General features: G+C 60.7%; 1 protein-coding gene and 1 long non-coding RNA gene across 2 annotated transcripts; one reads left to right on the top strand and one right to left on the bottom strand.

Annotated features, from left to right (window-relative positions):
• The first annotated feature begins 27 nt into the window (after positions 1 to 27).
• GYS1 (glycogen synthase 1) lies at positions 28 to 13704 on the top strand. Its single transcript, XM_038381451.2, has 17 exons — positions 28 to 105; positions 534 to 712; positions 1878 to 2059; positions 2953 to 3144; positions 3436 to 3621; positions 3996 to 4140; positions 4378 to 4495; positions 4962 to 5082; positions 5368 to 5474; positions 5819 to 5878; positions 6121 to 6199; positions 6575 to 6688; positions 6777 to 6903; positions 7253 to 7348; positions 9162 to 9325; positions 9952 to 10032; positions 11409 to 13704. Exons 2-17 carry the CDS (start codon positions 595 to 597, stop codon positions 11715 to 11717), a joined length of 2199 nt encoding a protein of 732 aa, XP_038237379.1. The 5' UTR covers positions 28 to 105; positions 534 to 594; the 3' UTR covers positions 11718 to 13704.
• LOC122457263 lies at positions 8474 to 11129 on the bottom strand. Its single transcript, XR_006276738.1, has 2 exons — positions 10883 to 11129; positions 8474 to 8631 (listed from the first exon to the last, which is right to left on the bottom strand). It is a non-coding gene; the product is annotated as an uncharacterized LOC122457263 (long non-coding RNA).
• Positions 13705 to 14164: the final 460 nt, after the last annotated feature.

Genomic DNA, 14164 nt, shown 5'->3' with positions numbered 1-14164 from the left:
CGGGCCACACCCTGTGTGGGCGGGGCTCCGGGGCAGCACGGGGGAGGGGCGGGGTCACTCTGAGACGAGCACTGCGGAGGGGCTGGCTGGAGGCGCTGCGGGGAGGTGAGGGGGTGAAGAGCGAGCCCCCCCCGCATCTGGCCCCCCATGTCCCCCTCCTCTATATCCCCCTCCCTGGCCCCCCTTATTCCTCTCCCCTTTTCCTGGTCCCCCATGTTCCCCCAGCTCCCCATATCCCCCTCCCATTCCCCCAACCCTCCATATCCCCCTGCCCTTCTCCTGGCCCCCCATATCCCCCAGCCCCCCATGTCCCCCAACCCCTTCCCCCACGTGCCCCCTGCATCCTCCAGTCCCCTCCTCCTCCTTTCCCCAGCCCTCCCCCACCCCAGCTCCCCACTAGCCAAGGCTTTCACTCCCCCGCTTCCTGTGGGTCTGGGACGTGGGGGGGCGTCCCAGGGCTCTGCCCCCCACGTGGGCCTGCCCTGGGGCGGGGGAGGCCGACCAGGGCTTATTGGCTCTGTCTGTCTCCCCAGCCTGCCACGCAGACACCCCCCACCTCAGTTGGCGACGTGCTGCCCCCCAGCCTCAGCCGCCATGCCCCTGGCCCGCAGCGTCTCTGTCACCTCCCTGACGGGGCTGGAGGACTGGGAGGATGAGATCGACCTGGAGAACGCCGTCCTCTTCGAGGTGGCTTGGGAGGTGGCCAACAAAGGTGAGCCGGATGCCTGGGTTCTCTCCTTGGCTCCGGGAGGCGGGTGGGGGGCCAGTGGCTGGGAGCCCTGGCGGTTGTGAGCCACCAGGCTACAGCTCGCTGTGGGGCACAGCCCAGCGCCCTGTGGTGTAGGTTCCCAGGCATCCCTCTATGGGGTGAGGAGCAGGAACATTAAGCCTAGGGGAAGAGCAGGGGGTTATGGGGGCCTGGCTCTGTGCCCCCCGCTGGAGCAGGCCCAGTGGGAGGAAGCCCCTGCCCCCCCAGCCCTGCTGCCCCCTTGGCCAAGCCGCGTTCCCATCTCCCTCGTAACATCTAATGGGCCCATTGCCCTGGCTCTGCGCCAGGGGCCGGGATGCCCATGGGGCCCCGCTGAGGGCCCGGGACAGAGACGGACTGGCCCCGGTGCCCTTGCCGGCACTGGGGCATCGGCCCTGATGGCCAGGGACCCAACAGGGGGCGCGCTCCCTTGGCAGGCAGTGCTGGCCCCAGTGGCGTGCTAGGGGGCGCTGGGCTGGTGCGGGGCGGTATCTTTGGGGTGTCCTGTCCTGGCTTTGAGCCCTCCGGGTTGAAGCTCCTTGCTGCTTGCTTCACTTCCTGTCCTAAACTGTTCTATGGCTGTTAAGCAGCCCCACCCCCACCCCAGAGGAGTCATGACTCTGTCCAGGCAAGGGGTCCCCCACAACCAGCTCATGCCCCACCCCAGAGGGGCCGCATCCCGGCGCTGGGCAAGGGGTCCCCGTATACTTGCAGGGGTATCTGGGACCCAAGCCGGTGGATGGAGACGCTGGTGCCGAGAAGGGGCCGGTCTGAGTTGGGGCTGGGTAACTGCGCCGTGGGGCAGCCCCTGGCAGGGGGCTCTGGGTGTGAGCTGGGGGCACCTGGGCCAGGCTTGGGTGGGGGAGACGACTTGGACCACGGAGGGAGTGTGCTAGAGTTGGGGAGGTGGGAGCGGTCGCCTGCTTTGGGGATCTGGGGAGTTGAGAGCCCTGCTTGGGGGAGTACGGGGCAAGGGAGTCAATGGAGGAGCCCTGCTGCTGAGGGTCGGGGTGTGTATCATTCCCCCTCCCCCAGGTGTGGGGGCAAGGTCTGTGTATGGAGGTGGCCCCCCCTCCTCCAGGTGTGGGGGTGGGTGCCTGGGGGGCTGTCTCTTAACCCCCCCCCGTAGTCGGGGGTATCTACACGGTGCTGCAGACCAAGGCCAAGATCACGTCGGACGAGTGGGGGGAGAATTACTTCCTGCTGGGGCCCTACCTGGAGCAGAACGTGCGCACCCAGGTGGAGCTGATCGACCCACCCCACCCGGCCGTGCGGCGCACCATCGATGCCATGAATGCCAAGGGCTGCAAGGTGAGAGCCGGGGCAGGGGGCTGCGGGCCAGCCACCGCGAGGGGACAGCCCCCCCTCCCCTCAGGGCACCGTAGGTGGCAAAGTGACAGCCGGGGGTGTTCGGGGGCGTCTTTGTGATCTGCGGTGAGGGCAGGGCCTGATCTGACCCTGCTGCTCCCCAAGGTCCAAGGGGGGCACCACCCACTTCCTCAACCTCTATGTTGGGGTCCCCTCTTCCTGCCCAGAACGATTCCTCCACCCGTCTCTGAGAGCCAGGGAGAGAACCCGGGAGTCCTGGCTTCCAGCCTTTTAGGTCTCCTATTAGGACCGTCACCCCCATCCCTGATGTTTTGGGGGTGTCTCATTCACCCTGCCCGGCAGCCACCTCTAGAATGCCCAGCACGTGCCCCTCCCCCCACCTTGGCCGGGTCCCCTGAGGGAGGCTATCTTTAGTAGCCAGGCTCAGGTTACCCCCCAGGAAAGGTCACCCCCCCATACATGTGATGTTTTTCTCTGGTGCTCAAAATATCTGCCCTGAAGTCCCCTCCCTGGTGGGGGGGGGGGGCTTGGATTCTGAGTGGGGGGAGGAAGGGTTATGTTGGGGGGGTGTTGGGAAGTGGCTACCACCACCTGGCCCCAACCCCAGTTTTGGGTGGGTCTCCCTACCCCCGAGGTGACGGGGGGTCCCCACTGGGTGTCTGGGGGCTCTGCGGGGGTTGGTCCATGTGCCTGTGATGGGGAGAGGCCCTGGGGCAGTTGGTTTGGGGGCCGGGGTCCTGCTGGGTGCTTGGTGTCAGGCCTCTGGGTGTGGTTTGGGGGTCCAAGTTGGGGGCCCCTGGGGGTCCAAGTGGGCAGGCCCTGGGTGTTGTGTGGAAGCCCAGGGCACCTCTCCCCTCTCATCCCTGCCCCCCCAGGTGTACTTTGGGCGCTGGCTCATCGAGGGAGGCCCCTATGTGGTGCTGCTGGATGTGGGGGCCACGGCCTGGAGCCTGGACCGCTGGAAGACGGAGCTGTGGGACAGCTGCACCATCGGGGTGCCCTGGTACGACCGGGAGGCCAACGACGCTGTTCTCTTCGGCTTCCTCACCGCCTGGTTCCTTGGCGAGGTGCGGAGGGGGGAGGGGTTAATACTGCCTGAGAGCCCCCAGCTCTGCCCACAGCGCCCCCTAGGCCAGCCCGCTGCTGGCCCCCCGAGCGCCCCATTTCCTGGTGCGCTGCAAATAGAACCCAGGCGTCCTGGCTCCTAACCCCCTCTGACCCACCAGATCCCCCTCCCCTTCCAGAGCCAGGGAGAGAACCCAGGCGTCCTGGCTCCCAGCCCCCCTGCTCGATCCACTACCCCCCTCCTGGCGCGGGGAGAGAACCCAGGCGTCCTGACCAGTCTCTCTCTGCCCCAGTTCGTGGCTCAGTGCGAGGAGAAGCCATTTGTCATTGGCCATTTCCACGAGTGGCTGGCGGGCATCGGGCTCATCCTCTGTCGTACCCGCAAGCTGCCGGTGGCCACCATCTTCACCACGCACGCCACGCTGCTGGGGCGGTACCTCTGTGCGGGCAGTGTCGACTTCTACAACAACCTGCACGCTGTGAGTTGGGGGGCACCTCAGGGTTCATGGTCCCCTCCCGGAGCTGGGCAGAGACCCAGGCATCCTGGCTCCCGGCCCCCTCCTGCTCTAACCACTACACCCCACTCCCCTCCCGGAGCCGAGGAGAGAACCCAGGCGGCCTGGCTCCCGGCCCGCTCTTGCTCTAACCGCTACACCCCACTCCCCTCCCGGAGCCGGGGAGAGAACCCAGGCGTCCTGGCTCCCAGTCCCCCCTGCCCTAACTGCTACACCCTATTCCCTTCTCAGAGCCGGGGAGAGAACCCAGGCGTCCTGGCTTTCCCTTGCTCCCCATCCCTGGGTTCTACCCTACTCTGGGGCATTACCACTTTGTCCTTTCTCGCCCCCCGCCCCAGTTTAACGTGGACAAGGAGGCCGGGGACCGGCAGATTTACCACCGTTATTGCATGGAGCGGGCTGCCGTGCACTGCACCCACGTCTTCACCACCGTGTCCCAGATCACGGCTGTGGAGGCCGAGCACCTGCTCAAGAGAAAACCTGGTGAGGGTCTGGGGGCGGAGGGCCCCTCTGGGGCTGGACGTGGGGGCTAGGTTTGCAGGGATCCTTCCTCTGGTGCTGGGATCCGACCCCTCTGGAGTGGAGCACGGGGGCTGTGGAGCAGCCACATAGAACAGGGTGGGGAAGAACGGGCGATTCCAGGCCTGGTTATTTCCCACTAATGGTTGCCCTGTGTCTCCTCGCCGGTGGCCCCCTTTTCCTGCCCCCCCGCCCCCTCAGATCTGGTGACCCCCAACGGCTTGAATGTCAAGAAGTTCTCTGCCATGCACGAGTTCCAGAACCTCCACGCCCAGAGCAAGGCCCGCATCCAGGAGTTCGTCCGGGGGCATTTCTATGGGTGAGTCCCTGACACCCCAACTTCCCGGGCTTCTGGGGCGCCCCAACCTGCTCGGTCCTGCAGTCACAACCTTGGAACAGTATCCCCAATGCCACTGTGGGAGAACCCAGGAGTCCTGGCTCACACCCGCCCCCCGCTGTAACCTGCCTGTCTCTTTACTACCCCCTTGAGGTACTCTAGAGGACTAAGGGGACATGTGAGGTCAGATTCTTTCCCCCCCATACTTTCACCCCAGTGCTAGGTGCAGTATGACAGTTGGACTCCTCCTGGGTGGGGATGCAGCTGGTTCTGGGGTGGGGCACGGGGGCTGGGTACACAGGGACCCCTTGCCCGGTGCTGGAATGCGGCTGGCTCTGGGGTGGGGCACGGGGGCTGGGTACACAGGGACCCCTTGCCCAGTGCTGGGATGCGGCTGGCTCTGGGGTTGAGCGCGGGGACTGGACATTCAGGAGTTTCTCTGCCCCAGGCACCTGGACTTTAACCTGGACAAGACCCTGTTCTTCTTCATCGCCGGGCGCTACGAATTCTCCAACAAGGGGGCCGACATCTTCCTGGAGGCGCTGGCCCGGCTCAACTACCTGCTCCGGGTAATGGGGGTTCCCTGCCCGCTTGAGGGGAGGAGACCCCCGTGCTGTGGGGTCCCTTGTCCCGTCTCCCCGCGCTCTGGGGGTTCGGGTGAGGGCCCTCCGCTGCCTGCTATCTTGGGTGGGGGCCGGTCAGCAGGGGTTGGACGAACTCCTGACAGCAGAGGGCAATGGGGGAGGGGGAGCAGTGAGAAGGAGTCTCTGGGATGGGGGCTGGGCCGTTCCAAGAGCCCCTGTCCCTGCTGGGGAATGGCCCCGGGCCCCCCACTCATCCTGTGCCCCCCCCAGGTGAATGGCAGCCAGGTGACTGTGGTGACCTTCTTCATCATGCCGGCTCGCACCAATAACTTCAACGTGGAGACCCTCAAGGGGCAGGCCGTGCGCAAGCAGCTCTGGTGAGCCCCTCCCCATGGACCCAGGCGTCCGGGCTCCTCCCACCCTAACTGCCAGACTACACCCCTCATCCAGAGCTGGGGAGAGAACCCAGGTGTCCTGGCTCCCCCCCTGCTCTAACCACCAGACCCCATCCCCCACCGAGAGCCAGGGAGAGAACCCAGGAGTCCGGGCTCCCCCCCGCCCTAACCACCAGACCCCGTCCCCCATCCAGATCCGGGGAGAGAACCCAGGCATCCGGGCTCCCAGTCCCCCCACTCTAACCACTAGACTCCGATCCCATCCCAGAGCCGGGGAGAGACCCCAGGCATCCGGTCTCCCAATGTGTGTGTCTCTCTCTCTGCAGGGACACGGCCAATGCCGTGAAGGAGAAGTTCGGGAAGAAGTTGTACGAGTCGCTGCTGGTGTAAGTCCCACTCCCCGACTCCCCCGAGTTCAGTGGCCCAGGGGGCAGCACAGTGAGGTGTGGGGGGGGGGCAGAGGGATGTGCAGGGAGGTAGGTGGGATATATGGGGCAGGGGGCTCTGGGCTGTGAGGGGCTCCTTGTGGGGTGGGGAGCTGGGGGCGGCAGGGAACAGGAGTTGGGGGGCATCTAGTTCTGGGCTCTGCCCCCCCACTAACACCCCACTTCCCCCCACACACCCCCAGCGGGAACCTCCCCGACATGAACAAGATGCTGGACAAGGAGGATTTCACCATGATGAAGAGAGCGATATTCGCCACCCAGGTACCCAGACACCTGGGTTCTCTCCCAGGGTGGGGAGAGGGGGGGGGGTCTAGTGGTTAGAGCAGGGGAGGCTAGAGGCCAGGACTCCTGTGTTCTATCCCCAGCTCTGGGAAGGGAGTAGGGTCTAGTGGTGAGGCCAGAGGAGGGACAGGCGGAGCCAGGATTCCTGGGTTCTATCCCCAGCTATGGGAAGGGAGTGGGGTCAGTGGTGAGGGTGAGGGGAATGGAGGGGCTGGAAACCTGGATCCAATCCTGGCTCTGGGAGAGGAGTGGGGTCTCATGGGATCAAGCGCTGGGGGCTGGGAGCCTGGACACCTGGGTCCAGTCCTGCGACGGCAAAGCCTCCCCGGGCTCACAGGTATCCGTCCGTCCTAGCGTCACTCCTTCCCCCCCGTCTGCACCCACAACATGCTGGACGACTCTACGGACCCCGTTCTCAACACCATCCGGCGCCTCGGGCTGTTTAACAGCAGCGCTGACCGCATCAAGGTGAGCCGGGGGGCGGCCCCGCGGGGCAGGGACAAGGGGGGTGGGGTGCTGTCCTGCTGGGGGTAACCCTTCCCCTCTCCGCCCCCAGGTCATCTTCCACCCTGAGTTCCTCTCTTCCACCAGCCCCCTGCTGCCTGTGGACTACGAAGAGTTCGTCCGGGGCTGCCACCTAGGGGTCTTCCCCTCCTACTACGAGCCGTGGGGCTACACGCCAGGCAAGGAACTGGGGCACCCAGCGCTTGGGGTTCCCCCCTATGGCAGGGAGTGGAATGGGGAGGGCTGGGAGCCAGGACTCCTAGGTTCTGTCCCCAGCTCTGGATGAGGGGTCCCTGTATAACCAGTCCCCACACCAGAGGGGCCATGTCCCAGCACCGGGCGAGGGGGCCCCATATACCCGGCCCCCATGGCCCAGCTGGTGGGTATCCATGGGCCATTACACTCTATGGTTTGGGACATCGGTTGGTCAGGAGGGGGCTACGCGGGCAGGGGAAGGGGGTATATGCACCCAGCTGTTCCCCGCCTCGCCCCCTGGTCTAACCCTCCCTCTCCCACCCCCACCACCAGCTGAATGCACCGTCATGGGGATTCCCAGCATCTCTACCAACCTCTCCGGGTTCGGTTGCTTCATGGAAGAGCATATCGCCGACCCGTCGGCCTACGGTGAGTCCCAGGGCTCCTACCCCACGACCCGGGGGAATCGTTCCCTGGCCAGTCCCCCTGCCTGGGTAAAACAGACACCTCATGTCCCGGCTAAATCCCTCCAGCATCCGTGCCCGGCCTCAGGATCGCATGAGCCCTGCCTCCGCTAGACCAACACACCCGGGATCCAATCTCCATTTCCCCGACAGACGGGGATCGAGTCTCCTCCCCCCGACCCTTCTCTGCTCAGCTTAATGCCGGAGCTCCTGGGGGTCTCTCGCTCACTTTCCGGCCCTCGCATCCTTCTCCAGCCCCTCTGCCATTTACCATCGTCCTCCTCGAGATGGGAGCCCCAGAGCCGGGTGCAGGATCCCAGCTGCCCCAGGGCCAGCTCCAGCAGCGAGAGACCCTCTCTGCTCCAACTCGCCATCTCCCTGTTCGCACAGCCCAGGACCCATGGGGTGCCGCTGATCGCCCACCATGCTGCTCCCCGGGAGAGAGGCCCCCCCAGCCTGTATGTGCGGCCTGCATTCTCTGGTCCTGGACGGAGCCTTGTGCCTCTAGCTGTATGAACGTGCAGCGTGTTTGCTTGGGCCCGGCTTACCCAGCGAGCTGGTCACTCTGCATCACTGACCCATCCTTTGCATTGGTTCCTGCGCCCCCAGTGTGTGGGTCGTCTGCAAACTTTGTCAGTGAGGATTTGATGATTTCCCTCAGGTCACTGATTAAAAACATTCAGTAGCGGGGGGGGCATTAGAAACCCGCCTGCTTGAAACCCCACTTACAATCCCCTTGCGAGACCCATCAGCTGGCCAGTTTTTAATCCATTTAACGTGGGCTGTGTTACTGTTATATTTTCTGGTATTTTGATCTTAATGTCGTGTAGCACCACACAGAAGCCTGAATAGATCACATCAGTGCCATTACCTGTGTCATTCAAATTTCTAATTTCACCAGAAAAGGTGTGACGTTAGTTGGATGGGATCTATTTTCCATAGTCCCTTATTGATTGGATTTAATTACATTGTCCCCCTTCAGTTCTTTATTAAGTCCCACATCAGTCATTTCATCATCTTGCCTGGGATCGATGTCCGATTGGCAGGCCTATAATTACACAGGTCACAGATTAGCTTTCTTCCAATCTTTTGAAACTTCCCCAGGGTTTCAAGATTTATTGAAAATCAATGGTCCAGCGAGCTCCTCGGCCAGCTCTTTTAAAACCCTTGGATGCAAGTTTTTGGGACATGCTGATTTTAAAATGTCTAGCTTTAGTTGCCGCTGTTTAACCTCCTCCAGAGAGCCTGCTGCAATGGAAAGTGTTTCATCATCATCACGATGTGATCTGTTTTTTTCCCAAATACGGAACACACACATTTATTGAACACTTCTGCTTTTTCTGCATTGTTGTTCACAATTCTATCATTTCCATCTAGTAATGGACCCATTCTATTGTTAGGATTTATTTTGTTCCTAATGCACTAAAAACCAAACCAACCCTTCTTATTGTCCTTAACTCTGCTGGTCATAGAGTTCATCTTATGTCCTTTAGCTTCCCTTATCGATTTTCTACAATCCCTGATTTCTGATTTAAATGCTTTATTGTCACCGTCCCCTTGATTCCACTTGTTATATATTGTCTGTATAGTTGCTTTCAATTCCTCCATAAGCCTAGTTGGTTTTTTAACCTACCTTGGTGATTGCGGCTTTTCAGATCTCTAATAGAACATCCTTGGGATTGTTCCCAGTGCCAGTGGGGTCTAGTGAGTTAGAGCAGGGGAGCTGGGAGCCAGGACTTCTCACTCCCTCCCCTCTTCTCCTCCCCGGCCCCCACCAGGGATCTACATCCTGGACCGGCGGTTTCGGGCGCTGGATGACTCATGCACCCAGCTGACGTCCTTCCTGTACAGCTTCTGCCAACAGAGCCGGCGCCAGCGCATCATCCAGCGCAACCGTACTGAGCGCCTCTCTGACCTGCTGGACTGGAAGTACCTGGGCCGGGTGAGTGGGGGCGGGGGACCTGGATGGGGGATGGAAGTGGGGAAGCTGGGTGGACCAGAGTAGAGCTGGTGGGGGTACAGAAGTGGGGAAGCCGGGGGAGTGGGGGTGGGGGCGCTGGTAGGGATATGGAAGTGGGGAAGCCAGGAGAGTGGGGGTGAGGCTTGGGGCAGGGCTGGGTGAGATGGAGTGAGGTGCTGGTGGGGGTATGGAAATGGGGGTGATGCTGGGGGAGCAGGGGTGGGGCTGGAAGGGGTACGGAAGTGGGGGGGCTACAGAGACAAGGTGACATGGGCCTGGGGGCTATGGGGCAGTGTTTGGAGGGGACCCAGACTCAGTAATGGGACGGGACCTGGTGATGTCCCCCAGTGCAGCCCCCTGTGCTGAGGCAGAGGGTACTGGGGGTGGGAAATCCCTGGGCCAGGCCATGTGGGGGAAGAGCTGGCTTGGGGGCAGGAGGGGAGAATGGCCTCCTGGGAACTCACGTGTTGGGGAGAACTTGCTGCTGTCAGTGACTGACATTGAGGGGGGCGGGGCAGAGGGAAGCTGTGGGGAGGGCGGAAAGGGGCACAGCAGGGGGAGGTCCTGGCCCAGTCCTCCATAACCCCCTTGTTTCCACCCCCCACCAGTATTACATGTCCGCCCGACACATGGCGCTCGCCAAGGCCTTTCCTGACAACTTCACCTATGAGCCTCCGGAGGAGACAGCGGTGAGTGCGAGACCCTGCACCCCCACCCCCACCCCGAGGGGCCTCATATACTCAGCCCCCCTCCAAGGAGTCCTGCATACCCAGCCCCTGCCCCACCCCAGAGGGTATTGCATTTCTGTGCTGGGTGAGGGGTCCCTGTGTCCCGGCCCCTGCATTCCCCCACATTCCCACCTGCGAGGGATCCATGTGTACCCAGCTCCTGTGTTTCCCCACCTCGCCCCCAAGGGGTCCATGCATCATCCCCCCAAGGGGTTCCTGTATATCCAGCCCCTGTGCTTGCCCCTACCCCGAGGGATCCCTGCATCCCCAGCCCCTGCGTGTCCCCTGTGATGGGTTCATTCACAGGTGACAGTCCCAAGGGGGTCTCCGATGTGCTGAAACTTCCTCTGAGCCCGTTTTCCCTGCCAGCTTGGGATGTCAGAACACTGCCTTGTTGAGCCAGACACGCTATATCTGCTGCACCCCACAGCCAGGGTCTGGATCACACCCCCAAAGCTGCAGACTTAACGGAAAACAACTTAGAAAGTGTTCCTGTCTCCAGCACCCAGACACCCAGCTCCCAATGGGATCCAAACCCCAAATAAATCCGTTTTACTCTGTATAAAGCTTATACAGGGTAAACTCCTAAATTGTCCACCCTCTATAACGCTGATAGAGAGAGATGCACAGCTGATTGCTCCCCCAGGTATTAATTACCTACAGTTAATAAACAAAAGTGATTAAGAGTAAAAAGGTAGGATCTAAGTGGTTTCAAGGAATAACAGAACAAAGTAAATTACCAAGCAAAATAAAACAAAACATGCAAGCATAAGCCTAAGACATTAAGAAACTGAATACAGGTAAATCTCACCCAATAAGCTTCTTTCACAGACTAGGCTCCTTCCTAGTCTGGGCCCAATCCTTGTTCGTTCCAGCTCGGGTGGTAACTAGGGGATTTCTCACGACTGGCCCACAGGTACGGAGTGGAGGCTTGCAGGTAAACAGAGCCATTCACAGGTCACTGATTCTGAAGCACTCTTAATGCCTTCCACTTAATATGTCTACATCAGGGATCCACGTTTGTCTTATTCTCCTAACGCCAGACATCGAAATAATACCTGCGAACAAACAGGATGACCACGCTCAGTAGGTCACAAGCTTTGTAATGACGCCTTACAAGAGACCTTTTGCATGAAGCATATTCCAGTTACAGCATATTCACACTTACAGACGTATTTTTATAAAGCATCTGGAGTGCACCGTCCTCCCCCGCCCCCCCCGAGGGGCCGGGCGAGAGGTCTCCATACGACCGGCCCCCACCCTGTGCAGCTGTGTCTGGGCGCCGGCATTACCGGGTGTGTGTGTGTGTCTCTCTCTCTCTCTCTTTGTCTGTGCAGGCCCAGGGATTCCGCTACCCCCGCCCGGCCTCCGTGCCCCCTTCGCCCTCCATCTCCCGCCACTCCAGCCCCCACCACAGCGAGACGGAGGAAGACGACGAGCGCTACGACGAGGAGGAGGAGGCGGAGAAGGATCGGCGCAACATCAAGCCCCCGGCCATGACGGGCCCTGTCCCCGAGTGGCGCAAGCCGCCCAGGAAGGGCTGCAGCGAGGCCAGCACCTCCTCCAATGCCTCCACCCCCACCATGCCCTCCAGCCCCAGCGACCTCAGCAGCCCCACCAGCTCCATCAACGAGGAGAGGAACTAGGGGGGCATCTAGACTGGTCTAGAACTAGGGGGTGCCCCCCCAGGCACAACAGTTGTAAGCAATCCCCGTCCTCTGCTTCTGGCTCTCCCTCTAGAACCCACCTTCCCTTTTGCTGGGTTCTAGATTGCAGGTGCTAGGTTCTAGATCGTTCAAAACGCGGGGCGACCCCCCCACGTGAGATGATCATCCCCTTCCTGCCCCCTATCCTCTGGTTCTGGCTCTCCCTCAGGACCCTCAAAGCGATGGGTTGTTTGTGTTCTAGATCAATGGCATGGATGTTCTAGAGTACACTCTCCAAGGTGCTCCAGGACCCTTTGGGCTATGGGCTCTGGCTTGCCCATCCAAACTGTCTAGAACAACTTCCATGTTGTCTGCAGCACTCTGGATGGTACTAGTGTTTGCAGCTGCCAACATTTGGAGGGGGAGATGGGGGCTCTTGAATGGTTTGGGCTAGGAGCGAAGTCAGGTGCTGTCTAGGGAGAGCCCTGGTCTGGAACAGGGCTGGCTCCATAGTGTAGGATTGGTCTGGATCATTCTAGAATGCTTATCACTCCAGGATGCAGGGCAGCCCTGGGTTTTCATGTTTGGGAGATCTAGATTGTTCTAAAGTTCTGTGTATTAAAATGGGGTCTGTGACATCTAGTATTGGGCATGCCCCTCAGGGATGTAGGGTACCCATATATGATTCTGGAGTGCAGCATCGGGTGATGTTGGGGGTTCTAGAGCAGTCTAGAATGGGGCCTGCTGTAAGATGTTGATTGGATTGTTCTGGAGTGATGTGACAGATGGGGGTTCTGGAGCTGTTTAGAAGGAGGGGCAGTCTAGAATGTGACCCTGCTACCGAGTGCGGTGACATCTGAACCATTCTAGATCCCTCTAGAACTCAGTGCAATGAAGGAGTTGGGGCCATATGTAGAAATCCACATTGTCATGGTCTAGATCATTCCAGAACATTGCATGGTCACGAGACATTGAATGGTGTTGGGTGTTCTGGAGGGGACGTCTTGAATGGCGTCTCTGGGAAGGGGGAAGCACAGGCGGGTGCTGTGAACGAAGGGAGATGAGTCGGTTCCTGACTTCTGGAATGAGCTCCACCTAGATCATTCTAGAACAGCGTGTGCTGGGGGTCCCGGCCTTCTCGAAGTGGTCTGCAGCACTACTGTGGTCTGGCGAGCATAGCCGAGGAAAGAGGTGGTCTAGATCATTCTAGAGCATTGTGTGTGGGATGGAAAGAGGCTGTCGGGGACCGGGTTCTAGATCATTTTAGCAGTGTCAGGGTGTGTGCTGGAGGCCCAAGCTGCCTGGCACATGTTCTAGGTTGTTGGAAGTCGCTAGACACCAGCATGGCTGGGCTGGGCTGGAACATCTTGCAGGGTTTTGATTCTTCTCGGAGGTTTGGGATTTGGTTGCTGGGTTCTAGATCACTCCATGCTCCTGCTGCGGGGGCTGCTCTAGAACATCGCCTGCTCTGGGCCAATGATGGGGTTGCAGGAAGGCTCCAGGCTGCTGCATGCGGGTGCAGTCTGCTCCATGTGTGTCCCCACCTCATCCCAGACCGCCAATAACAGACCAGTCGAGAACACAGCTGCTGGAGATCTAGAACGCTGCTCCTGCCTGGTGCCATCTGCTGGGGAGTGGGGTGGTAGGGGTCACACAGCTGCACCTGCTGCTGACATGCAACCACCTCCGGAGGAGGGGGTCTACACAGGGCTCCCCTTGCCCACCAGTTTCCCAGCAACCCCAAGACAAGGAAAATCATGTATCAAAGCTGTTTGGGCTGCCATCCCCTGGGCCCCCCGCTCTGTGCCTGGGCTGGGTGTTGCACCCACGGGGGCCTCTGTGGGGTGAGGGCTTCCACCCACCCCCGGGCTCGTGTATTTTATTTATGGCTGTTGCATATGTCGTCGCTTGGTTTCATTTTTGTCCCTCCCAGGCCCTAGGGAGCCGGGCCGGGCCGGGCCTAGGAATAAACGTCAGCTAAACTCCGCGTCCCTCAGACTCCTTCCATCATGCGGCTGTGTCTGGGGCGGGGCGTAGGGGGTTGGGTAGATGGGACCCCTCGCCCAGCACTGAGAGGGGGTGCCTCTGAGGTATGGCGCAGGCAGCTGGGTATATGGGGATCCCTTGGTTGGTGCTGAGACACCACCCCCCTGGAGTAGGGTGCGGGGGCTGGTTAGATGGGGACCCCTCCCTCACCAGGCACTGGGACGTGGTCCATGGGGTTTGGGGCGTGTGGGGTATACGGAGACCCTTTGTCCTGCACTGAGATGCAGCCCCTCTGGGGTGGTGCACCGGGGCTGGGCATATGGGGATTTCCCTACCCATGCTGGGATGTAGCCCTTCTGGGGTAGGGCACTGGGGCTGGGTATATGGGGACCCCCCGCCTAGGTGGAGTTGCGGGTGGCATTCTAGCCTTTTGCATCTCCCTGCCTGTGGGATTTAGGCTG

The sequence above is a fragment of the Dermochelys coriacea genome, chromosome 23 (assembly GCF_009764565.3).
Source record: "Dermochelys coriacea isolate rDerCor1 chromosome 23, rDerCor1.pri.v4, whole genome shotgun sequence".
NCBI lineage: Eukaryota > Metazoa > Chordata > Testudines > Dermochelyidae > Dermochelys > Dermochelys coriacea.
This window is presented reverse-complemented; position numbering and strand designations above follow the sequence as displayed.